Genomic DNA, 27,615 nt, shown 5'->3' with positions numbered 1-27,615 from the left:
ACATATCTGTCTTCTATATGTTGTGGGGGTTTAAACATATGTGAAATTCAGCAGAATAATATATTTTGTTTTAATTTGTATACATTAAAAATCACACACTCAGATGGTGAGGATGTGTGTCTTTAATGACATTGTTTTGGCTTTTTGGATTGACTTCATTATCTGTTTACCCTTCAAAAGAAAAAGTGATTTTCTATCTACACAAATTTACAGTAGCCACTAGTCATTCCCTATGAATTTGGTCATGTAGGGGACTCCCAGTTAGGAAATGGGGACCACTGATAAAGATTAACAATTTACCTATAATTTATAATCTTAGACTTAGTGGCAGCCGTGGTGGTGTACTGTAGCCTTATATGACACATTAGCTTACTGAGACTTTGCACCACAACACATGTGAAGAATTTTTATGGGATGATAGGATAGTAAATGTAGAGCAGGAAGGGGCTTTGCCCATTATCCAGTCTATGCCTTTCATTTTATAAATGAGGAAACTAAAAACTATAAAACAGAAGTGACTTGACTAACGTTATGCAGGAAGCTTCAAAATCACTCAGTCTTACTGTTGGAACGCAGGTCTCTTGTCTCTAAGTTCAACATTAGACGGTCTCCCCAAAATCTTGGAATAACTTAAAACCTATATTTGGAACAGCCAGAATTCATGGTGGAAGTAGATGGTTATAATGATATTTTTTTCTGCTAAGCTAATGTGAGCTGGTAAGCTACTTCGGAATTTCTTGTTGGCATTCTTTCTAGAAGGTATTACTATACTATCCTGCCCATCTAAAAATAATATAGTCCATAGATCCAAAAGAAATTTTTTATGAGTAAAAAATTGATCAGAGTCCTGGGAATATTCCTGTCTTTTACCTACAAAAATGACCAAGGCTGAAGAAAGTATAGGGGGCAGAGATATATCCATAATGGAAGATAATAGTCATAATAGCTACATATATATATATATATATATAACATATGTATATACTCCTTCTATGTGCCAGGCAGAATGCCAAGTGCTTTTTACAAATATTATCTCATTTGATTCTTATAACTCCCTAAAAGTTGGTGTTATTATTAGCATTATTTTATAGTTTAGGAAACTGAGGCAAACAGAGATTAAGTGACTTGCCCAGAGTCACATAGCTAGTGAGTATTAGAGGTCAAATTAGAATCCAGGTCTTTATGTCTCAATTGTATCAGCATCCCTTGCCTCCTCCTGCTTATATGTGAAATTATATTGCCGGCACTTCACTCTTTTTGCCAACCCAGTGTTTTGTTTGCTTTCTCCCCTCATTTAGTCTTAGCTTTCTAATCTTCTCTACAGTGCTCATAGAACTGGGAATCTGTTATATTGCCACTGAGTCACAGAATTTTTAAAAAACAAAGTATAAACAATAACCATCAATAAAGTCAAATAAAATAAACAAAAGATTATCGTGTCCACTGCCAGGTACCATGTACATACATACATATATATATATATATATATGCATGTATATCTATATACATATACACATACAAACATACAGATAGGTACACAAACTATAGGATACACATATATACATTGCATATCTCATGCACAATGCAATGTAAATATGTATTATAAAATGCATAAGCATTAAATGTATGTTAATATACGTATATATAATATGCATATACACAATGCATACATTACACATTATATACACAATGCATGGATTACATGCATATATATGTGTATAGCTGAATGTTAGCCATCCTACCTGAGGACATTTTACTTTTTTTGTGCTTGTATATATGTTTATATGTGCATTACACAATATCTTTAGAACTTATACATGTAGGTTATGCCCATTATCCATCCACCCACCCATCTATCTATCCATCCATTCATCCATCCACCCACCCACCCATCTGTGGGAAGCCAATAAGAGAATAGATAAAAATCTGAGACCCCTCTTTTGATACCTCTTATGATCCATACCTTTTCTTATTGGAAAAGACTTATTGAAAAGCTTTGAGTCCTTAGCAGACCAGCATCTACTGAGTTAATGATTTCTCTCCTTGATAATTAAGAAGCCTGAACCCTAACAAACATTACTTAGATAAGACTGCATACTTAGATAAGAATGGACCCTATAATCTGGACTTTATTTGACCAGGTGTCTATAATCCAGGAGGACAGGACTCAATTAGTGAGCATCTCCATAAAATATTTCCGCTCCCAGAATTATCCCCTACTAATTGATGGTTGGAATTTGGCCATTGTCTTTGTACTTATACCTTTACTCTTTAGACTTTAATGGGTTGTGTATGATTTGTTACCCCTTCACAGCTGTGACTCTTTCTTTGTGTTCTTTGTTTGAAATCAGTATATAATAAACTCCAAAGCCCACAGAATGCAGATCAACATGGGCTAATCACTAGTCTGGTTGTTCTCATTTTCTTTCTCTTATCTTAACAATCCTATGCCACCATACACCACTCAGGACCCCAAAACCATATAGGGAGCTGGCTCTCTATACCCATCTATCCATCCACTCATCCATCTATCCATCCATCCATCATCCATCCACCCAATATGTTTATCTACACACACATACACACATACACACACAGAGAGAGAGAGAGAGAGAGAGAGAGAGAGAGAGAGAGAGGGGGGGGGGAGTATAGATTTGGAATCCAGAGACTTGAGTTTGAATCCCGTTATTACTATTTACTACATGTCTGATCTCAGCTATGTCACTTAACATCTCTGAGCCTCAATTTCCTCATCTATAAAAAAGGGGACATGACAGTTACCTTCAATTATTTGAAAGGCTTTCGTGTGGAAGAAGGATTCAATTTGTACCATTTGAGCCCAAAAGGAAGAACCAGGGGTTATGAGTGATAATACAAAACTATAAATTTAGGCTTAATGTTAGGAAAAACTGGAGCTAGCCATTTTCAACTAGTGAGTTCTTTAAGAAAAGTTTGGAGAACCACTGATTAGGTGTATTGTAGTGGGGATTGTTTGGAGGTAAGGGGAGTCAGACTAGATAGTGGTCGACATCTCTTCCAACTGGAACATTCTGTTATTGAATATTTGCACTTCCTGCTTCAGGGGATTGCCATGGGAGAAAGTGCTTTGTAAACCTTCAATCATTATTTGGCTATGAATGATTATAATTCTGCTACACTGCATAGCCTTTCTTTAGTTGCTGGAAAACTCTTCATTAAAAGCAAATAGAGAAATCAATAAAAATAGTTCCCTCCATAACCAAAATGTCCATCAAATTAGTTTTGCAGTTCTCATGTCCTGACTAAACACAACATTCTTTCTTGCACATCACTTACACTGCAGAATGACAGTGCACAAAAATTCCAGTCATGTAACAAACAAAAAAATTATCTAACCGTGTTGAAAATGTCTGCAGAATGAGAAATTAGTTCCACATTCCAGAAGAAAATGGTAATTATTATCCTTCAATACAGCCAGAAAGAAAATGAAAAGGGGGGGGGGGGAGGCGGCTTCCCTCTTACCTTCGTAAACATGGGTTTTCCATGCTGAGTGACCATGGTGCACTGATCACAGTCCACTGTGATTGATGAGTTGTGGTATGACTCTTTAGAATGCTTAAGAATGTAATACAGGTCTGTCACACCTCCTTCGAAGACAGTGCTGAAATAGCGGGGGATGAGAGTCCTTCCAATTGCTGTGGGAAAATTTAAAAATATATTATCAACCCAAATATCAAAATCCAAACATGGTAAAACCAAAAAAAAATTCTCATCTGGGACAATGCTATGGGCACATTCTTTTTTTTTTTTCCTCCAAAAGCAGTCATCTTCTCTTGACATCATTATAATGGAGATATGTTTTTCTCTATGTATCTCTTAGGTCAGTCCTTTAATTTCACTGCTATCTGAAAGTCCTATTATGGAAACTTCTTGTACTGATGCAAAACAATGAAAGTCTGCAATTCAGAAGGTTGCCTGAGGCACCAAGAGGTTAAATGGCTGTAACATGGCCACACAGCAAATATACATCAGAGTGAGGATTTGAACACAGGTCTTCCTGATTTCAAGTACAACATTCTGCCCACTTCATCAGGATGTTTTTGCCTCTTTGTGTGTTATTCCTATGAAAATGAGGGCAACCATCTTCTTTATTCCTTTTTTAGTATGACAGTGAGAATAACACTGAGGTTAGAGTAAGAAGACTTCGGATTGAGTTCCAGCCCCAACACTGACCAACTTGGTAAGTTATTAATCTATCCAAGACTTCTTTTTGTTTGCTTGTTTGTTTTTTAACCTATAAAATGAGGAGGATAATATTTATAATAACCATATTATAATATTATATTATCAACCAATATTATAATAATTGGTTATTATAGGAAAAGAAATATAAATATGAATTATTATCATTACAGTTATGTTATAGCTTCGAGAGGAAAAGGGGATCAATTATATCAGGGGTAGAATTATTAAAAAATCTGAGAAAACTTGAGTATTACTTTGGGATAGGAATAGTCTATGTAAAATGTCCAATAATTGAACTTAACCAATACTTCCTTTTTCACATGGGTTAAAATTCCAGCTGCCCCACCCTGCTCCCTTTCACAGACCTACATTTTTCTTTTAAGAAAGGTTGTTGTTTTTTTTATCTTTAGACAGAATATCATATAGCTAAGCCACATGCCCATGAGGAAAGGGGAAAAATGGAGATCTGAAAATACAAATGATGCTGACAACTCTGGGGTCTTGGTGCCAAAGAAGTTTGTGTAAATTTGTTAGGAGAACTAAGGCATCTCACTACATAGACCTTGCCATAGTGGCTAGTTTTCCCAAGTTCATAGATTGCACATAAATGGGGTACATACAATGGTCAAACCATAAGGGATCTTTACTGTGCCTCAGTTTTCTTATGTATAAAGAGAAGAGGTTAGACAAGATGACAGCTGAGGTCCCTTCCTTTTATTACCTTTTGTGATCGTCTTCCAGTCTCTCCTTTCTCGTACCCTATTCCATATTTTATTGATTAGGAAATTGAAGGAGGAGAGAGACCAGTGAGACAAAAGGATGGAGATTTGTTCAAGGTAATACAGCTAGTTAGGGGTAGAGAAAGGAGTAGAATCTGGGTCTTTCAGTCTGGTGCCCATTTCATTACTCAATTTTCTTTCTAGTGCGTTGAAGCAGTTTGGTGTGTATCTGAGTATTTGTGGTACATTAGACTTAGAATAATAGAATCAGTGCTTGGGAGAGACTGCAGAAGTAATTTAGTCTGCCCCCTTGTATCCCCTTGGAATAATAGGTTCATCCTCTCCACAACATCCTTGACAAGTGGTATTCCAGCCTCTGCTTAAACATTTCCAATGAGGGCAAGCTCACAGTGTTCCTGAGGCAGCCCAGTCCCTTCTGAGATCACATTAATTGTTAGGAACTCCTTTCTTACATTGAACTGAAAGTTGCCTGGCTTTTTCCTTAGTAGAGTAGAGCATGCACTTATTTTAGCTGTGATCTGAAGTCTTCTTGCACAAAAACTTTCCACTGTCATTAGCAGGAGTCTTGCCTCTAAGCGAATCAAAAGATAGGCTCTAGAAGAATATATTCTTAAGCATTTATTAAATCCCTCTTGTGGACGGTCCTAAAATTCTAAAGGCATACAGATGCCATTTAATAGATGAATAAATAAGCCACTGATGATAATGCTCAGGAAACACCTCTATTTAAGGAATATTTTAATGTTTTAAAACATTTAGTTTTAATTTCAACAAACACCAGTATTAATCCACTTTATGCAGATTCACACATAATTTGTATATAGATTTACTTTTTAAACTAAAACATACAACAGCCAAGCATACATAGAAGAGAGATATGGCTATATAAAGTAGTTTCCTACACTAAGCTTTAAAGCGTGGGTCCATGAATAGACCAGCATAGGCTGTGAAGGTAGGTAGGAAAACAGGGTATCTTTATTTTTTACTATCCTTTGGTGTCCTTTGCAATCCAATATATTTTGTTTTGTGTGTTTAATAATAGTTTACAGAGAAGGGGTCCAGAGGCTTTACTGGACTGCCAGATAGGTCCATGGCCCAAAAGAGGATGTAAGAAACTTCTGAACGAAGAAGCTCCCTGTACCAGTGTAGGTTAGTACCTACTATGCAACTTCATCTTTAAGAGTTGTCCAAAGCATTGAGAGATTCAGGAACTTGCCCAAGAGTCTAGCAATTAGGAGGTGGATGTAACATGAATCTCCCTGTCTTTGACTCCAAAGTCAGCTCTCTACCCATTCTAAAATGACTGCCTCTCATCATTACTATCACCGTCATTATTAATTTCAAAAGATGTAGTGGCCAAAATGATTTATTCTTTGGTGGAACAACCCTTTGAGGAGGAGTCTATCCAAACTTAATCTCGGCTGGACCTCCATTGACAGAAACATAGGCTGTCACCAGGCTTTCACTTGAAACCCTCCCAATTTGTTAGGACCAGACAGAGCTATCATTGCCCAGAGAGAGCCTTTAGAACTTAGGGTCATTGCAGTGATAAAACACTGGAAGAAGATTTTGAGAGTTATCTACATAATACACATTCATTTTGAGAATTTCAAACCCATTATATCAACAAAAGGTGCCATGACTAATTTTGTAAAGAATTATTTGTAGGGATAGCTAGGTGGCTCAGGAGATAAAAGCTAGGACTGGAGATGGGAAGCCCTGGGTTCAAATATAGCCTTAGATACTTTCTAGTTGTGTAATCCTGGGTGAGTCACTTAATCCCAGTTGCCTAGCCCTTTCTGCTCTTCTGTCTTACTGAGTATTGATTCTAAGACAGAAGGTAAGGGTTTAAAAAATAATTTGCAATGTTAAATATGTTTAACTAAATCTAATCAATATCAATGTATAATTTAAAATAATTGCAATAAATATTACTTTATATCATCAAATATAAGTTAAAGAACTTGAAATTTTTGCACATAAACCTCCCCTAGCTTAGATGTGATTACTGCAAATCAACCGCAATAATTCGGTGAGCTGAGATGCCTATCGATTAGCATAAATGTATACATATATTTTTTTTAAAATATAGGATTAAAATGAAAATACTGCAACACAGTAGTATTATAAGGGATCTCAGCAAAATTACATTCAACTCAATTAACTGTTGGTGACAGAATCATGCTGCAGTTTATCCACAGCACATCTTGCTTTCAATTTCTTTGTGATATCATTGCTTACTTTAAATAAATCCTTTTCTGATATAGCCACCCTTTCAATTTATAGCCCAGCAGGAGCTGGATGGGAAAGAAGTTTGTGATTCCTTCACATTAACCCTAAATTCTTAATCACCACCTCCAGCTCTGAAAATATATGAACTGGGTAGCAATTCACCCAGGCAGTGGAGTGAGGAAGAAGAATGCTTTGCTTAGTTTGGTCCTTTGCATTGATCTAAGGGATAATCTTTTTAATTTCTAAGGAGAAATAGTGAGCTAATAAGGGATGTGTGTATGTAAATACAATACATATATGACAGTAATATATACACATGTGTACATATGTGTACATATGTAGGTAAATATATATCCCTCTGTGTGTGTGTTTCTGTATGTGTATGTATATAGAGGGATGGGATGTGAGGAAGTTGCAGTGTTTTCCAGGGTCTTCTGTGTCAGGTCTTTTTCTTTATAAACAACATAACACAAAATCATGTTTTTTATTTATTTTTTTTGGGGGGGTTGGGAATCATGCTGTGAATTCACAGGTGCATCTTTATTAGAGAGGGCTGTAAGAAATTATACAGGTTAGCATAATAAATGTGGTTTGTTAATTTTATTCATCTTGATATTCTTCTTAGCATGTAGCTCACCATCATCGAGAAATAGGAGCTCAATTAATATTTGTTGAATGAATGGACAAAGACAAAAGCAGCATTCTTAGACTGATCTATGTGATTTTGCACTGTCCACCATTACCTACCAGTGTTCTGGATCATCAAGCATTCCCTTACTCTATGAATGCATTTTATTTTTATGCCTACATCATATGTTCATACCATGGATAAGCTAAATGAAAATACATTATTTATCTAGGCATTTAAATCAACCCTGTATCCATCCTTCACTCTCTAAAACAAAATATAGTTTTCAAAGAATCTTGCAATGTATGTTGGCCATAGTAATTGCTGTGTGGGACACTGCAGATTTAAAACATGCGGAGAAAAGTCGGAGATGTCACCACTGTTATAAATCTGCCACTTCTCATGCACTCCCACCATTGTGAAGGCAACCACAATAGCAACGAAAAAGATGGACTAGCACATGGAAGGTTGCCTGGGATATTGGTTGTGGTCTATACCCTATACATTATTTAATTCCATATATTTTTTGAAATAGAAAAGAAAAGCATATAGTAAATTATTCAGGAGACAGAAATGTGTAAAAACTAGTTTAAATAATCCTCAACCTTATAGGTAAATATCATTAGCCTAGAAATCACTAAATATTTCCAATTGAGGGATTTTTCAGTATTTTGAGGTCATTGTTTAGGCTAGGCTTGTTGTGAGGGGAGGAGAAGGATTAAAAGTTAATTTTGTGATGTGAAATTTGACAGAATAATAGTTTCTCAGAAATAATAAATGCCCCCAAATCAGTTTGTTTTCCACCTGCCCCTTTTAAGTTTCAGATTGACTCAAGCTACTTGATCCATCAGGCACAAAAGTGTGCCTTCCTCCCCCAGGTACCCTTCTTTCCATCCAGGTATGTGCCATGATTAGGGAACAATCAGGCTAGGCTGTGAGTCTACAGAATGTCTCTATCCTCGTCAACAATGTGCAGTGACTTCCTTTATATCCTCAGCCAGAGTCTTCTATAATAATTCGGCTCCATTTCCCCTATAAAAGCTTGTAGCATACTGGAATCATGGAGATGCAACTTTTGTTTATGTTCCTAGCACTTGGTACTCATGCCTGGAACATTGTAGATGCTTAACATATGCTTATTGATTAGACTTGGTTTCGTGTTTGTGTTTGTGTGTATGATAGAACAAAACTCTTTTGAATGGTCATGAATAATTTCCCAGGAATCTCTGACTTATTTCAGTACTTACTGTAACCAGGTGCTCAATGTTATACACACACACAAAAAAAAACATTTCCCCAAATGTTTCCCAGAAACAAAGACCCATCCTTTTAATATCAATATTCTACCATTCTTGATGTATGGCTGCAAGTCATGGAACACTACAGTCTTCAAAGAATTAAAAATGAGTCATACACAGAAAGCAACAGTGAGGCTGCTAGTGTGTCTGAGAAGATTATGATAGATAAAAAATATGGAAGTTAAAAAAACTAGAGTAAAGGATGCAATTTGGGAATTGTATGAGTAAAAAAAAGTGGACTGGTCACATGGCAAGAGCAAAATAGGTAAAGGTCAATAGCCTAAGGGCTCTACTGGTATTCTCGGGGTCTCAGGAGAAATTGAAGAAGATCCTCAATTTATTAGGTGGACTTCCTCTATATAAGTATATATAAACTTATAGAAGGTCATTGAGAAGAGTTACAAATGGTGGGTAGGCAGAAAGGACTTGTAAACTGCATCACTGGAGGGAACTGGCAAAGTGATGAGTTACTTGATTCTATTGGGTTTTTGAGTAAGCTCTCATCATATTCCATTACTTTCTAGTAAGATCTTTTCCTTCACAAAATTATGGACACTTAGATTTGAAAGGGATCTCAGAAGGCAGCCAGTTAAACATATATATATATATATATGCATATATAATATTTAACTATTTAAATTATTTTAAAATGCTATACATGTATATTTAAAATCTCCTTTCCATTATTTTGAATATTCTTTATCCTTTACCTGAATGTCTCTAATGAAAGGGAATCCATTATGTCCCTCAAAGCCAATCCATTATATTTTCAGAATGCTCCAATCATTAGGAAGCTTTTCCTTACATGGAATTTAATTCTACCTCTTTAGAACTTTTAAACCTTTGCTATATATCTCATCTTGTCTTCAAGGGTTAAGTGGAAAAAGTCCCCTTCCATTTGGCAGATCTTCACATACATGAATATCATGGCCATATTTCCCCTAGGTATTTTCTTCTCCTGTCTAAGTATCCCAATTTTTTCAGCTGATGCTTCCTTTGTCTATCATCCTGGTTACTCTTTTCTATATTATCTTTAGCTCATTGATAACCTTTGTAAAAGTTACTTCTTAGGACCTAACACAGTACCAGGATAAAGGAGAATACAGCTACATTCCCTCTGTGTCAAAACTTTTCAACCTTGGATTCATGAACCTGGTTTTAAAAAAAAATGTATATGCTTATTATTGTATTTCAAATTGGTTTCCCTTGTAATCTTGTTCATTTTATGTACCTAAAATATTATTCTTAGAAGGAGTCCATAAACATTACTGTACTATCAAATAAAAAAAGTTAAGGACAAAGGAAACACACATTCATTAAATACTTACTGTGTGCCAGGAACTGTACTAAGTATTTATCAATATCATCTCATTTGATCCCCACACTACCCCTGGGAAATATGGTTTATTATTATATCCATTGTATATATGAGGAAATGAAGACAAGATAGAGGATAAGTGACTTGCATAGGTTCATACAGCTAGCAAGTTCCTGAGGTCAAATTTGAATTCTGGTCTCCCTGACTCCAGGAGATGCTCTCTTTCCACTACACCACTTTAGGTTCTTCTCTATTAGGACACCATGTTTCTCCCTAAAATTGCAGCCTAAAATTGCATTAGATTTAAGACACCACATCATCTGATTGACTGACATAGGAGCTTTCACTCTACTTTCTTAGATCTTTTCCAACAAACTACTATCCAGCCACATCTTCTACATCTTATATTTCTGAAGTTGTTTTTTTAACCCAATTATAGGAAGTTACACTTATTTCTATGACATATTATTCTATTCTGCTCCACATTCTGACTTGTTAAGATCTTTCCAAATCCTGACGCTGTCATCCAACATGGAAACTATTTTTTGGAATTTTATCTATGAATTGATGGTGTGCCATCTTGGTTATCATCTAAGCATTTGGGAAAACTGTTAAGCAGCCTAGGGATAGACAAACACACACACACACACATCCCTATCCATCAGTTCAGTGAATTACTGAATAACATTGACAAAAGCCTCTGTTTCCTTTTCAAGCTCTAATCAATAATGCCTTCAATATGGGATCAGTTCCCCCCCAACCCCCATAAAGACATATAAATGGGAAAGCAGATGTTTAGGTGAGTATTTGTGGATTTTTTAAAATCTTTCTTTTGGGCACTAATAATGTCTAAGTATCTTTCTAAGCATTTGGCATCCTTTTGTATTTCAAGCATATTAAAATTGATTCTAAAATCACTTTCTCCATATATTCATGGTCTAGTTCAGCTTTTCTTCCCATCATTGTTCTTTAGCATCATTTCAACTTCACACAGAACATGAGGAACTATAATATTTGAGATAAAATATGATGGCTCCATTGCCATTAATGGAGAAAATATTTGTTATATAATTACTGACATAAATTTTTCTACTTTTCATATTTTCATTTTTACTTTCATCTTTAAATACCAGTTGGGTAATTTAACTTTGTTGGGTCTTTCCCCAAGCTTCCTGTGTTTTCCTTCCATTACTTTATTCCTTTACTTTATAAGGCAGTTCTGCTCATGATCTTCTACCATCATTCCCTGCAACCTTTTACAAATGAGTTTATAGTCTAAAGTAATATTCAAAATTGCTCTTGGCTGCTCTCCCTTTCCACTTGGCAAACATATCAAGTGTTTTTTTGGCTGATGCAGATTTTAAGGATATTTTTCTAAGACTTCTTCAAGAGAGACAATGATATATCTTTTAAATTCCCTTGGTAAAAGGTTTTTGATCTGTGTGTGTGTGTGTGTGTGTGTGTGTGTGTGTGTGTGTGTGTGTGTGTGTGTGTGATGGCACCCTGATTAAGACCAAAAGTAACAATAATGTTTTTAGATATAAAAATAAAATACAAAGGATTACAAAGGAAACCAAAAGTTCATGAAAATAAAGATGCAACTTCTTCTCTTCCAAGTTCATAGACTTCTGAAATCTATCCATATGTCCTTAGGCATCTGTGGCCCCCAGGATAATAAATCTTGGCTCAGGAAATTGTGATATGTATCATGTCAGTTCTTTTGTCCGTTTTGATCTTTTTCAAGTTCACCAACTTGATTAAAGAGATCAAGTTAGAGATGTTCCAATTGTGTACCACATTTTCTCATGTTTCTTTTTTCTCCTAATTTGGTATAGAAAAGTGGTTCATTACATGGACAATTGATCTATAGGTCATACTCACATCAGAAAGCAGCCATTTCTTGCCCATTCAAAAATAATCAGTTTTATTTGGGTGGATATTATCTAGAGCTTGCAATGTCTAATGGCTCTTGATGATTTTCTCAAAGAAAATATTAATAATATACAATGTGAGTCTTTTATTAGTTTTTGGTTTCTTATTTTTTATTCAGAACCATATACTGTAATATATTTTTCATTGTTTCCTATCCCTTCTTATCTTGACAAAGAAGTCACCAAGTATTGGAGCATAAGATTTGATTTGGGAGATTTTATTGAATTTTTCGCAAAATTTCTTGACTTTCTGGATTGGCAAATTGTCAGGATTTTTTTGGTTTTTCTTTTTTTCTTGAAAATGTTTATCACAAACATTATGATATAAGATGGCTGAGTATTACATGAAATGTTGCTTCTTCTTGTTTTGGGATGCATGACAAAAGCAACTCTCAGCTCCTTTATTTGCCTCTGCAAATAGAACCTTGGCATCATCCTTCTATTTATTTGAAATTTTCTTTTGTTTCCTGGATGTATTTAGAGTGAGAATATCAAGATTGATATGATTTAGTTTTCCTGACAGTATATTTACTCGTTCATTACTGGACAAGGAGCTCATATTAAAAGTGTCGACATTTAAGTTAGTGTCTAAAAAGTATGATTTTAGCATACTGATTATGCAAATTAGCAATTTCAGTTCTCTTTTCTTCCATCATCACTGTAGAAGATGACGATGGCCACATACATAAGACATGGGGATATGTTGTATTTTTCTTTGTTTTGTGGGTTAGGGTTAACCTACTATTGATCAGCCTTTTTATACTTATATAGGCTGGTCCATAGGGGGGAAAACAACTAGCAAATACTTATTAAATGCCTAGTAAAGGCCAGACACTGAGGTAGGCAATGGGCATATTAATACATAAGTCATACAGCCCCTTCCTTAATGAAGCACATATTCTACTGGGAGGAAGCAACATGTAAAAAGAAAAGAAAGTACAAGATCCAAAAAAAAACCCAAAATAACTCATCAATGAGGGCAGACACTAACAACTAGGGGCAATCAAGAAAGGTGCCTTGAAGAAGATAACATTCCAGTGGAGCTTCAAAAGAAACTAAGGTTTCTGAGAAGTGAAGGCATGAGGGACAACTTCGAAAAAGACATGAAGGTAGGAGATATAATGTTATGTTATGGGAAAGCCATCTATTACATTAGGTACTGATATAAGTGTGGGATTATAGGTTGGAACCAAATTATTCATTATCTTAAATGTCAAACAGAATGATTTGTCAGTGAGAAGTCACTAGCTTCTTGAACAGAAGAGTGTTTATTATGGTATAGCCTTTGAAAACTCAGGGTCTCACTCCAACCACCCTAAGACAATGGAGTAGGATTTGTGGTGGCATCTTTCAAGATGCCATTCCTTAAATGAAGGTGTTTTGATTTGTACTCTCTGTTAAAACGATCAACTTCTGTTAATTTCTGGGTTTTGATGGCAAACAATTTCAAACATTAGATGAGATAATCTGAGCTGATTAGAATTTTTTTGTAGCAAGAAGGTAGAATTCCACTAATGTATTATTATTATTAGTTAACACTTTGCAATAATTTTACTAATGATTTTCTAACTCATTAGCAAGGAAGTACCATAATAAGAGATTTATGGCTTCAAATAAGACAAAGTTAATTATAATGGGAATAATTGATTATTATGAGTTGTTTCTTTTTTTACCCTTAACTTGATAACTGATAAGCTATCAGGGCCTGGGTGGTATTGCTATGGCTCAGCTAAAACTTCAGTACACCCGAAATCCAAATGCAAATTTGATTACTCAAGTTTATAATGCACTCCTAGGATTCATTAAACTCCACAGGGTCATTTATATCTAGAAATCAATGAGCACATTATGCAAATATGCAAATGTGGGTGTTTCTATCTTCAACATAAACAATTCTGATGATTTAATTTATGGTAAATAACTATGTTAGGAAAAGTAACAGTGGGATAAGTCTAGATTCAACTTAGGAGTTACCTAAATCACATTAAGGGGGTGGGATTTTTTGGTCATAGAGAAGAAGTAATAAGTTGAATGCCAACTTTGTTTTCAAGAACTGATATCCTTTTTGTTTTTCCTTTTGAATTTTAGCTTGGTCTTTGTTGGGCTAAAATATATATCAATGATTATTTACATTTTCCCCCTAGAAGTTTCCTCTTTTGACATTTCCAAGATGTATCTTCTCGGTTTCTTTAGGCACATGTTACAAATGTATATTTTTCCTGTTATAATGCTTGAAGGCAGGGATTTTATTTTATCTAAACTTTGTATCTTTCATAGTAAATAGCACAGAGCTCTAGAAATTATAATACCATTGTTAAATGAATAGGAAGTTTGGAGACAATGGAAATTTAGAAAAAGGAGAATTCACCATGGGTTGAGAACAGTAAAGGAAGGCCTTATGAAGGAGAGCATTCTCTGAGTGGCCCTTGAATGATGGCTGAGATGGAGGTAGGTGGAAAAGTGAGCAGTAGGACATTCTGTGGAATGAATGACTATAAGAAAAGTTTGAAAGCAGGAACAAATATGACTGTTCTGAAGGCAAACAAGAAGACTCTCCTGGCTAGAACAAAGAATTTATGTTGAGGAGTAATGGGAGATAAGTTTGGATACTATTCATATATTGCAAATATTTTCAATATTCCAAAGATTAATGATTTCATGAGATTTTATTCCACTGATGTAGACTGCATTCTATTATGCCGTGGTAAATGGTTGTAGATTGTTTTGGCTATAGCATGGTGGCCAATATTTGATAACCAGCCTTTATAGACTTAGCAAGACTGATCTTTAGATCCTATGGCTAGGCCCAGATTCTGAGTCTATCTCATTTAACAGAACTTCTCAGAGCCTGTATTTTCTTAGTCTAATCTTCAAGAATTAAGGATAACTTCCATGTCCTAAAGAGGGCTTTAGTAGTAGAGAGATCTTAGGGATAATGCCATCTAATATACTTTACAATATTAAAGGCATTTTATATAGGTCATTTTATTTGATTGGTCAATAAACACGTATGAAGCACTGAATATATGTTGGGTACCATGCTAAGAGTTGAAGATATGAAGAAAAAATCGTCTCTGTCTCTAAGAAGCTTAGATTTTGTAGGGAAGACAACATATACACAACATACACATGCATACACAAGATAAATACAGAAAAGATGGAAAGTAGCTTTAGAAGGTAGGATATTAGCAGCTGATCTTTACAACACCATAGTGGTAATACAGCTTTTCCCCATTTTATAAAGGGCTATTGGCTTGATGGTAGAAACACAGTTAATTAGTGAGTAGTAGTGAAGCCAAGTATCAAATACAGATCTTTTGAACCTTACTGCAGGGAACTTTTTCCTCTCAAGAGTTGAGAAACTAGAGCTTTGCCAAAAATGGCAAACAAAATAGTGATATAATGTTTTTAATGGAAAGAGCAACTCTTAACAAAACTGTTAATTTGTTAGAGTTCTTTCCACCCAACCGCCCATATTATTTCCTATTCTTTCTTGTCTCAGCTCAACGCTCAACTGGTAAACTCTTAAAGAGTAACTCATTTTAGGGATATTTGAGGTGACAGTAGAAAACCTTCTGTACTCAAACTAATAACAAAAATAATAATGTTGATAGCATTCATATAAAGGTTGTAAAGTGCTTTAAAAATATTAACTCATTGGATCTTCACAACAACCCTGAGAAGTAGGTGCTATTATTTTAGAGATTTTACAGATGAGGAAACCGAGGCAGGCAATAACAGTTAAGTGACTCGTCCAGGATCATATACCTAGTAATTTTCTGAAATCGAATTTGAACTCATGACTTCCAGAGTACAAATCCAAAGTTGCCCTATCCCCTGAACTACCTTAGTGCCCATATAAGTACTATAATTAGTTCCCCCCCCCATTATCCCTTCTAAAATAGTACTTTGGGAAGTGGTATATTAAAACTTATTTAGGTACAGAATTGTAGAGTCTCACGTTAGCATCAGGAGTAGATTTAGAAAATTATCTAGTTCAGCTCTTTTATCTTACAAATAAGGAGTCTGAGTGCCATATGGGTGATGCGACTAATCCAAGGTCACACATATAGCTGGTAGTTGCTGCCAGGTCTCCTGATTCTCCACCCCTGTGCTCCTTAACACCATGCCAAGCTACCTCCCAATGTTTAGTTCTCAATTACCAGTAAGGCCAATTATAATGTTCATTCAGGGACTTAAAACAGAAAACACCATAAGGGGAAAAAACCAATGAATTATGGGTCCATAGCTGGAATTTCCACATTTGAATGTTAAAGTTGGGATAATTATGGCTTAGGGACTAATCATTTAAAAAGATTCATTTCTGGATTGGAGCTAATTTTGAATTTTACAAGTAAAAGTATCTCATCTGAGACTACTTAGTCTTGATTCATTTCTCCCTTAAAGTATTTATGTGCACAATCTATAAACATGCAAACTCCATAAACAAAAGCATGCCGCTTTTAAAGAAAGGATTCAGCTTGAAGACGACAGCAGAAATCCATGGAAATTTTTACAGGGAGCTAAAAATTCTTGAAAATGAGGGGCATCAAGAGATGGTTAAGTTTACTTTCTTTCTAAACATATAGGGGATTGTGCATCTGAACCCAAGCTTGCTTCAACATGACGATGAATTACCATTTTTAATAGGAATTAAATGGTGCTTAGTTTTTCAGGATATACATTATAACACGGTAGCCAGACCTGCTAAAACATAGCCCATAAGTGGGCAGCCATTCTCTACCTGTAGATCTCTGAAGAGGAGGAGCTACTTACTAAGGCATTAGACATTAAGTCTAAATTTGCCTTCTTGCAATTTTCGTCCATTGTTACTAGCTCTGTACCTTGGGACCAAACAGAACAAGTCTAATCTCTGTCCCACCTTATAATGCTCTAATATCATGTCTACCCACCTACCCCACCAGCCAAGCCTTATTTTCTTCAGTATTCACATCTTTATTTCCTCCAACCAATCTTCATCTGATACAGATCTCAAGACCCTTCATGATCCTGGACACATTCCAGTCTAGGATAATGGGATTGAGGAATTAGACCTGGCAGACATCTCAGAAGCCACCAAATCCAACCTGCTCATTTGACAGCATCCAGGAATAAAGAAAACTACAAATCTGTAACATTTTTAAAATTTTTCTTTTAGAGAACAGTAAAAGATAATCCTGCCTCTCAAGCAGTTCACAGTCTAAACTTTCCTTCTATGGAGTTATGAGCCTATGAGATTTGTCCTGTTAAGTTCCTCAGCATAATTCAAGCATTACAATTTAAGCATTTCATGTTCAAGACCCAGAAATTTAGATGCACGTCTCTGTTCAACAAACTAAGTCTACTTCATGTGTCCAATATTCATAGTCATAAAACAGATGGGCAGTATAATCAATTTATAATTCTTACACCCTTATATTCTTTTTATCTCTCTTTCAAGTCATTGGAATTTTTTTTCTTTCTTGTTCTACTTTGCATTTGAATGACTGTACCTACTTATCATCTTGCCTTAATAACATCTCTTCAAAATTTTCTCTCTCTCTGGGTTTTGTCATTATAATAATTTTTTTTCCCTCGGCAGAAAGTACATTGTAGTTCTATGGGCTTGTGGCTACCGTAAGGAAGGAAGTTTGAAAGGCAAAGCCAACGAAGTTATCCCAGTCTCTATGACAAACTACTGTCACAACAGAAGCCCAGCTGGCATAGCAATGACAAAAGGTAAGACTATAAAAATGATGGAAGTCAGGAAGGACAGGCACTTTAAAGAAACAAACACCTTCCATGAAAGCAGATAGGGCAAACACAATGCTGAAAATGCTACCCAGAAAAATGGTTTGAAGAAATAAGGACAAAAACATAAAATTCAAATGACAGCCCAACCAAGGGAGATAAACCACAAGCAGACAAATAATACAATTTTACTAAATCAAGCCGACATCTCCCCTTTGACTTTAATTGACCTCAGCAGTAATATGAGGTGTGTGAGCTGTGTACGGTAGGACTAGGACAAATCCAGGGGAAAAAAATATGGCGGCCTCATAATATGATCCTGCTGGGCCTGACAAGTTTCCTTTGGTCTGGTGACCTGTGACTTTGAATAGGACCTACCCAGAGGACACATCCCATGTAATAAATACTACAGAACACAAAGTGGCTGGTTTGATGTTTGGCAGAGGGAATGCCATTTCTAGCACGGTATAAAGGATGCATTAGAATCTAAGTTTTATGAGGGCAGGGACCATTTTCCCACCCTTATATTCCTAATGGTTGGCCCAGAGTAAACACTTAATAGATGCTTATTTACTAATCATCATTCATCATAGAAGGCCATGTAAGTCTTTTGTAAAATTCCAGGGACTGGTTCTTAACATATCATGCCAAATGCCAATTCAATTTCATAGCTGCTTCTTTTTATTGTTTTTTATTTACATTTTTCAAATTTTATTATCATGCAAAACACATGTGCTTCTTCTAACAGAAGAACTCTTCTTATAATGAGACAGTGAGAAGGAGCAAAGGATAGAGTGCTGGATCTGGAATCAAGAAGACCTACCCAAGTTCAAATCCTGCTGCTGATTGTATGACACTCAGTAAATCCTTTAACTGCTGTCTTCTTCGAGTTCCTAATTTATAAAAAAGTGGGAATAATAATGGCACCTACCTCCCAGGGTTGTTGTGAGGATAAAATGAGATAATATTCATTAACATGCTTTTGTAAATCTTAAAGTTTTATGCAAATGATAGATCTGGCTATGATCATCATTATTAGACTGGATCCATCACAGGAAGAAGGGATGGGGAGAATTAAGCTGAAATCCTGATTGGGTAATGAATGGCAAGTTGAAATACTTTGGGAAAATGATCCAATATCCCACCTCTCAGTGTTATTTCCATACATATAGATTAGCAACACAGACCTGTGTTCCCAGGGTTGTTGAATATTTTTAGTTATTTTAGTGGTATCCAATTCTTTGTGACTCCATTTTGAGTTTTCTTGGAAAAGATATTAGCTTGTCATTTCCTTCTCCTACTCATTTTATAGATGAGGAAAATGAGGCAAACAGGGTTTAGTGACTTGGCCAAGTGCACATGGCTAGTAAGTGTCTTAGCAAGTAAGATGAGCCTTCCTGACTCCAGGTCTGGCACTCTAACTGCTGCATCACCTAGCTGAGTGTTTACTAATAAGTAAATGATATTGGGATTTTTAAAATAATATTTTGATGTTAATTATGCAGGACTATTTTTTGATAGCTTTTTATCAAAGTAACAGCTAACATCAGATACTAGACAGAAAATTAGCATTTGTATATTTGTTCTCCCCCATTAGAATATAAGATCTTTGTAATTAAGAATTATTTTATTCTTTGTATTTTTATCTCCAGAACCTAGTGTGGTGTTTGGCACATAATAGGCACTTAAAATACTTTTTGATTGATTGATTGGGGAATTCATAAGAGGTGAGAGATTTAAGGAAATCTCAGTAAACCCTACCAAATAATTCCCTAAACCATAAGGCTACGGTGTACACGTATGGATTGATAACCAATGTGATCATCTATGCAATTTTAGGCAGTGGAGATATAACAATATCTCACCAGTGGATAATATTACTTGTCAGGCATATGCTTTATGACACCCAGAACCTGTTCTTGTTTTTGCAAGCTGCTGGTGGATATCTTTGATTTCCTTTCTTGTTGCAAAGCATTATAGAGATTTTTTCCCCCTTCTTTTACCATAGAAGTTAATGGTAGGGAAAATTAAAAAAAGAAGGAACTCAAGACAGCAGACAGAATCATCAGGGGAAAAAAGCATCCTATTACTACTTTTTTTTAAAACTACCAAAAGAATTTTAAGTCAAAGGATGCTTTCTCTCCCTAAATAGGACAGAAAAGTCAGCTAGAACATAAATGCACTCTTTACCTTAGTGAATGAATAATTATCAATGTTGGGTTATGAGCAACCATCTGGGGGGGTAAGACTGGCAGGAGAGTGCAGAGGAGCAAGAGGTGAATTAATCAGGTTGGCAATATGGCGTAACATCACTGCCCAATACAGAAAAAGAACCACAGCAGAGACATCAATCACCTCAGGAAGGATCATATGAAAAATAACCATGCAGGAAGAAATGGGTGGGAGACAGGTTTTGAATAAATAAGATGGTAAGTTAGCAGAGCAGGTAGAGAATCTATGCTGGACACAAGATAGAGCACTGAGCTTAAGGCAGGGGACCAGATTCTCATCGATGGCATGGCCATTAAGAAATGGACAGGAAAGCCCCTCTCTGCACTCCTCTGATACATACTGTTGAGTGTGGGTGGCAAGGGTTTGTGTTTGTTGCCATCAAGAGAGGAGGAGAGGGCTAGAAGTAATAGAAGAAAGTTGCAGGGAAAAAATCTTTTGAAGACGACCAACTTTTTAATGATGAGAGCTACTTCAAAGGAGAGTGAGTTATCTCGGGTGACAGTGGGATCCACCTCAGAGGAGACCTTTCAACAGAGGTGAGATGGTCATATGTAAGGGATACTGTCGAGGATAAGGGCCAGACTAGAAATCCCTGCTAGTTCTCTGATTCTATGAAGCTGACCCAGGTGATCAGAGTTCACTGTAGCACCAGGAATTGGCATCCCCAACATGAATGTCTCTAACCAAATGATGCCCATTTAAGGGGGGAAAAATGCATCTATAAAAGAAAAAATCAATGTAATGCAATGTATACCTCCTTGAGAATCACATCAATAATACCAAGAGTGGATAACTTGAGATAAATGCAGCAACAATAATGTAGGCACAGTAATCAGCAGGGTAACAAATCCGTACAAATGAGGAAACGACCCTTTCCTTTGATGTGCTCATCCTCAAGCTGTGGGATATTTCCCACGCTGCACACACAGCCATTACAGCATCTCTTTTTTCGGAATTTGCAGCAACAATGGGGCATGCTTTTTATGTGTTGCAATCTGCCTTGTTTTGTAGAGATGTGATTTTCAGGGGCTTTCAGGGAGGCACAAACAGAAATAAACAACAATGGGCTCCTATATGCCTATGTGGTCCTAAAGGAACCACATATTGTTTTTTTTTAATTTAAAAAAACTTGATGGAAAAATATATTTATATATGTTTACAAGTATATATGTATGTATGTGTATATATGTATAAATATATAACATATGCATGTTATACATACAGGACTATTATATTCAATTTTCCCAAATCTGATGCCAAAGCTTTACTTGAAGTTACTTGTGATTCAAAGGTTATAGCATTTTAGAGGAAGAACCAGGGACCATGGGAGATAATCTAGTCTAATCCCCTTTATTTTATGGGGAGACAACTGAGGCTGAGTGAGGAGGAATTAGGGCTGGAAGGGACCTTTAAACACTATTTAGTTCAATCCCTTATTTTACAGTGTGACCTACAGCAATGCTTTTCAACGTGTAGTCCATGGATCTCTGGGGGTCCAGAGACCCTTTCGGGAGGTATTCATAGTCAAAACTATTAACCAAAATAATACTAACATGCTATTTGTCTATTAAATATTCCTCCCTTTTCCATGTACAAGTCTGTGTGAGGCCAAATTTTCTTCATATACTTTAACCGAAACAACATATTGCAAAAAACTGAATGCAGAAGTAGATATGAGAATCCAGCTGTATTCTATTTAAGCCAGACATTAAAGAGGTTTTCAGAAAATATGTAAAACAATGATAATCTTTTCATTAAATCTTTTTCTTTTGGAGGGAAATAGTTAATTTTCTTAAAATATGTTTTTCATATTTACATGTAATAGGTTTTTAAGCTTATTTAAATGAATTAATATCTTAAAATCTATTAGTTTTAATTTTTCACATGTTAATATTTATAGTATAATCCATATAAACTAAATCTTTTTGGAGTCTTCATTAATTTTTTTAAACCTTTACCTTCTGTTTTAGAAGCAATACTGTGGATTGGTTCCAAGGCAGAAGAATGGTAAGGGCTAGACAATGGGGGTTAAGTGATTTGCCCAGGGTCACATAGATAGATTTGAACCCAGGACCTCCTATCTCCAGGTTTAGCTCTCAATCCACTAAACCAGCTATTTGCTTCAAATCTTATTAATTTTAAGAGTGCAAAGAGGTTCTGAAACCCCCAAAAAAAGAGAACCACCAGTTTAGTAGTTAAATGATTTGCTTGCATCAGAAATGGGATTGAACCCCAAGTTCATCACTCTTTTCAGTACATTTTAACCTGGAGTCCACATACCACAAAGGAGGCTCATGGATTGATTTCAGAGGATCTGTGAACTACAACAGGAACAAAATTATATCTTTAATTTCACTAATCTGTAACTGAAATATATAATTTCTTTCAATTACATAAAACTATTATTCTGAGAAGTTGTCTCTAGACTTCATCATCACTACCAAAGGCATCCATGATACAAAAAAAGTGAAGGACCTCTGATGTAGAAACAATGTGGAAGAGTAGAAAAATTCTGGCTCAGGAATCAAAGGCTGATTCTGTCTCATTCACTTACTCCCTCTATGACCTATTTCTTGAGCTGACATTTTCCTCATCATTAAAAAGAGAGAGGTTGGTCTATTCACCTGCTAAAAGAGGGGCAATTAATGTAAAAATTATGCATATGTATATATACATATATGTTTATATGTATATGTACATATGTGTGTATGTGTCTACCTATCATGGCTAATGTAAGGAATTTATTTAATTGGATTGAATAGCTATGAATTGAGAACTTAATTTTGTTTGTCCAATAGTGGAAAGAAATGGTGGTAGTGGGAAGGATGGATGGATAAAAACTTAAAAATGGAATTGTGCAGGTGGAGGATTTGGGGGGAGGTTTGTACTAAATGTCCTATCTACTTGGCTTCTATGGCCCCACTTCCTCTCTAATGGTAGAGTTGGTATCCAAACCCAAGTCTTCTGACTTCATGTTGAATGTCTTCGCATTATATCTCACTGATTTGTTTAAGAATTGGTGAGTGTTGGGGCTGTGGGTGTGGGGAGGGAATATCAGCTGAAATAACTAAGCAATAAATTAGTAATTGACATTATGTAAAAATATATCTATACCTGTAGATAAAGTCTGACCTATCATGTCCTAGGACTAATATGACAAAAAAGAAATTACCCCAACCCCCTTCATTCTTTGGAAATTGTTTGAGAGAAGGGGGCATAGGTATCTCCCACATGCAATGCTCTGGGTTGGGTTTTTGGTGAACTACAAATTATATGGGTTCAATGATCATCTCTGCAGATTATTCTCAGATCTATTTGTATGAATCAAAGTTCTCTCCTGACTTCCTGTCTTGCCTCTTGGACAGCTCAAACTGGCAGTTTCATAGACAACTTGAAACTAAGTATATTCAAAATAAAAAAATTTAATTTAATTATTTGATTATATATATTTGAATATATTTATGTATATATTCAATAATTTGAAATAATTACCTTTCCCCACCAAACCCTTTCATCTTCCTAACATTTTATTCCTTTTTTTTAAAGAAACTCTTACCTTCTGTCTTAAAATCAATACCAGGTATTGGTTCTAAGATGAAAGATGAATAAATAATAAATAAATAACTAGTAGGATTTAGAGCTGGAGGGGACTAGATGCATTGATACATATTTGTGTAGATATAAACACACATGTACATATGCGCAAGTATATACACACGTGCCTACACACAGCATACACACATATATGGATTATCTATATATGTATGTAAATGTTATTTATTCCAACTCTCTCATATTATCATTGTCCAGAGATTGTAGTGCTTTGCCCACAATTACACAGGGAATAAGCAACAGATGTGGGATTTAAATCTGAGATCTCTGACTTCAAATACAATGTTCTTTTTTACCCCATGACTCTAGGTCTTTCCCTTAAGAAATCACTATACCATTTAGAAAGGTTCCTAAGAGATGTCATAAAAATCATGTAAATCAGAACATGACACGAGGAAACCATTTTTTGTAAATCACTACATATCATATAAATGTGAACTACCATTACATTTTTGACCCAATAGACTGCAAGTATAATTGCCAATCTATGCTATTATAAAAACTCACCCTGATAGAGCTCTTTAAGGTTTGCAAAATATTTTCTTCTTTTTTATACTAAAGTATGTGTAGTTTATTGAATTATATTTATGCAGAATTATTTCATGGGTTGATTTTTAAGATAAGCACCTCTGTAAATTAAAATTTATTTATTTAAACTATAAAATGCTCAATTTAAGATATTCCTTTCTTTTGATAATCTTTTCCCCCCAATGTTCAAACACTTAATGTTCAAGGCACTGAAGCAGGGACTGGGGAGACATAAATACAGGATCCCTGTCCTCACAGAGTTTTACACTTTCATTGGAGACAGGGCTTGAGATGGGGAAACAAGATGACTCTCTACCAATTTAATCCTGAGCTTAATACCCCTTCATTTAACGATGACCTCACTTTCCTACCCTGTTGCTGATTTGGAAACCACATAAAAATGGAAAAGTGAAAAGAAAACAAAGAAGAGAAGAAAAAGGAAGAAGAAAAGAAGAGAAAGGTAAAAGGGAGAATAAAAGGATAACATGTTCTGATTTTGATTTCTTAAAAGTGTAGAAATATGTTTGTACTAAGAAAGGGAATAATGTACCCTTTTCACCTTAAGTAATAATCTGAGCCAAAGATAGGGAACTTTTCGTATAAGATCAGGGTATGTCTTTATATAGGACAAAGAGATAGAGGTTACAAATACCATGGGAAAGAAAGGTTTGTTGTTGAATAGTTTCAATCATGTCCAACTCTTTGAGACCTCATTTTGAGTTTTCTTGGCAAAAGAGTGGATTACCATTTACTTTTCCAGTTCATTTTACAGATGAGTAAACCGAGGTAAACAGGGTGAAGTGATTTGCCCAGGGTCAAACAGCTAATAATTTTCTGATCACCAATATTATTTAATATTGCATTAGAAATGCTAGGAATAGCAATAAGAGAAGAAGAAATTAAAAGAATGAGTATGGTCAACAAGGTAATAAATACTTCTTTCCCCAGATGATATGATAGTATATATGGGAAATCCTTGAGATACAAATGAAAAACTATTTGAAATTATCAATAATTTTAGCAAAGCAGCAGGATGTGAAATAAACCTGTATAAGCCTGAGGTCAGATTTGAACTCAGGAAGTCTTTTCTTCTTGACTCGAAGCCCAGAATTCTATACACAGAACCCTCTTGCTGCCCCAGGAAAAAAAGATATGTGATACTAAAAAAATATTTTTAAAAGGTAGTTCAAAAAGGTAAAAGATAGATTATTTTTATCTACTTTTACAAGCCCTATGAGGTAGATAGTGCAGGTAATTTTATCTCTATTTTGTGGATGAGGAAGCTGAACATCAGAAAGATTAAGGGACATACCTAGCTTGATTACTTACCTAAGCAGCACCAGAGCTGAATGGGAAGCTAGCTTATCTTATTCCAAAGCACTTTCCTTACAACCACCTTGCCAGGTAGGTCATATGAATAGGTTTTTTTTTTCCTAATTAACAAGGAAGAAAATGTCAAGTGACTAGCCCAAGGTATCTTAAGGCATCAGTCATAGCCTGGTTTACTGATTCTAGGTTCAACACTCTTTTCACTATAACACAATATCTCAACCAAAAAAACCAACAAAAACATTTATCTATTAAAAAGCACAGAAATAGCTCTCCTATCAAAAAGGCCCCTCTCCCTGGACTTTGTCTCAAATAAATTCTCGATTGTAATCTCTGTGAGGGTCATGGATTCTCTTTTTGTGTCTACCCAAGTCGCTGGCTCAGTGCCTTGCAAATTAAATGATTAATAAATATTTGAGCATCAGGAGAAAAAAAAGATGACCAAAATAAGGCTCTTTTACTGGACTTGGAATCTCTAATGGGAAGTTTAGTTTTAAAAGGCAGTCATTTAACCTTTACTTGCCTTAGTTTCATCACCTGCAAAATGGGGTAATACCAGCACCTATCTGGATGTAGTTATTATTATGAGAAAGAAATGAGATGTTTGCAAAATGCCTAGCATATAGTAGGTTTTTAGTAAATTCCTATTTCCTTCTTTCATTACTGCCCACTACACTAAACTGACTCTAAGGTTAAATGAGGAACACAATCAAATTGCTTGAAATTGGTCGAGTAGGAACCAGATTTCCATGTTCTTCTCCTGGCTAATGGAACTGTTTTTCTTATACTAAGAGAAGGAAGGGACATGGAGACTAGACTGGAAATTTCATTAATTTAGACAATTCCTGCACGTGGATACCTCCTCTCCTAACAGAAGCTGGTATTTAACTATCTTCTTAAAAGGGTCGTCAAGTGGTCAGATTTCTTCCCTACCTCACTCCTGAGTGCAGCCTTGAATGAGATTAAAATATAATTGGGAGCTGTTTGACCTTGGGAAAGTCACTTAACCCCAAATGCTTTTCTGCCGTGGAACTAAGACAGAAGGTAAGAGTTTTTAAAAAATGTAATTGAGAAATATTTAAGAAAATGATTAATGACACAATAAAACATAGATAATATCATATTTGACAACTAAGTCAATATGGGGCTTGTAAGGGCCCTTATTTACTATTTAGTAGTCCTGTTTCTAGTTGAATTTGTTATAATAGTGCCTATAATAATGAAGATATAAGTAACTTAGCCAGTCCATGTCAGAGATGGAGTCTTGAATCCAGGACTTGGCTCATAGATCAGCTCTCTATCTACTCTGCATATTATAAGACCTGACAAAGAGCTAGAGATATTTCTTAATTTCTCTTTATGTTTAACAAGTACATAAGGGTAATTATAATATGGCTTAGATTAGATTTGTTTTATTTCAATATGCATTAAGTGAGTATTCTGTGTGTGTTGGGCTCTGTGGGATCTAAAGATTTTTAAAAATGACACTCAAGGGGTCATCAAAGAACTCAGATTCCAAATACTTTGTTAAAAGATTTAAAATACATTTTCTCAGGCTGAGCAAACAGTTTGCTCTCATACTGAAATCTTTTTTTTTTTAATGTGCTAGCAATTCCTTTTTTGCCTAAATAAGTAAATTTTAGTCTAGCCTAATAATCAAAATTTGGGGTTGGTGGTGCTTAATCTTATGAAAATTTTCTATAATTGGAAATACAGTCATCCCTCGCTATAATGTGATTCACTGATTGCAGCTTCACTGTATCATGGGTTAAATATATATATATATATATATATATATATATATATATATATA

General features: G+C 35.4%; 1 protein-coding gene across 6 annotated transcripts in view; it reads right to left on the bottom strand.

Annotated features, from left to right (window-relative positions):
* LDB2 (LIM domain binding 2) overlaps positions 1 to 27,615 on the bottom strand; it is a 391,147-nt gene that overhangs the window by 97,985 nt on the left and 265,547 nt on the right. For all 6 annotated transcript variants that reach the window (XM_044680969.1, XM_044680971.1, XM_044680970.1 and 3 more), the window contains exon 3: positions 3,502 to 3,674. In XM_044680969.1, coding sequence (XP_044536904.1) covers positions 3,502 to 3,674 — 173 coding nt within the window. The remainder of the gene's footprint in view (positions 1 to 3,501; positions 3,675 to 27,615) is intronic.

The sequence above is a fragment of the Gracilinanus agilis genome, chromosome 6 (genome assembly GCF_016433145.1).
Source record: "Gracilinanus agilis isolate LMUSP501 chromosome 6, AgileGrace, whole genome shotgun sequence".
NCBI classification, from domain to species: Eukaryota; Metazoa; Chordata; class Mammalia; order Didelphimorphia; family Didelphidae; genus Gracilinanus; species Gracilinanus agilis.
The sequence above is the reverse complement of the archived record's forward strand: the minus strand, read 5'-3'. Positions and strand labels throughout refer to the sequence as shown.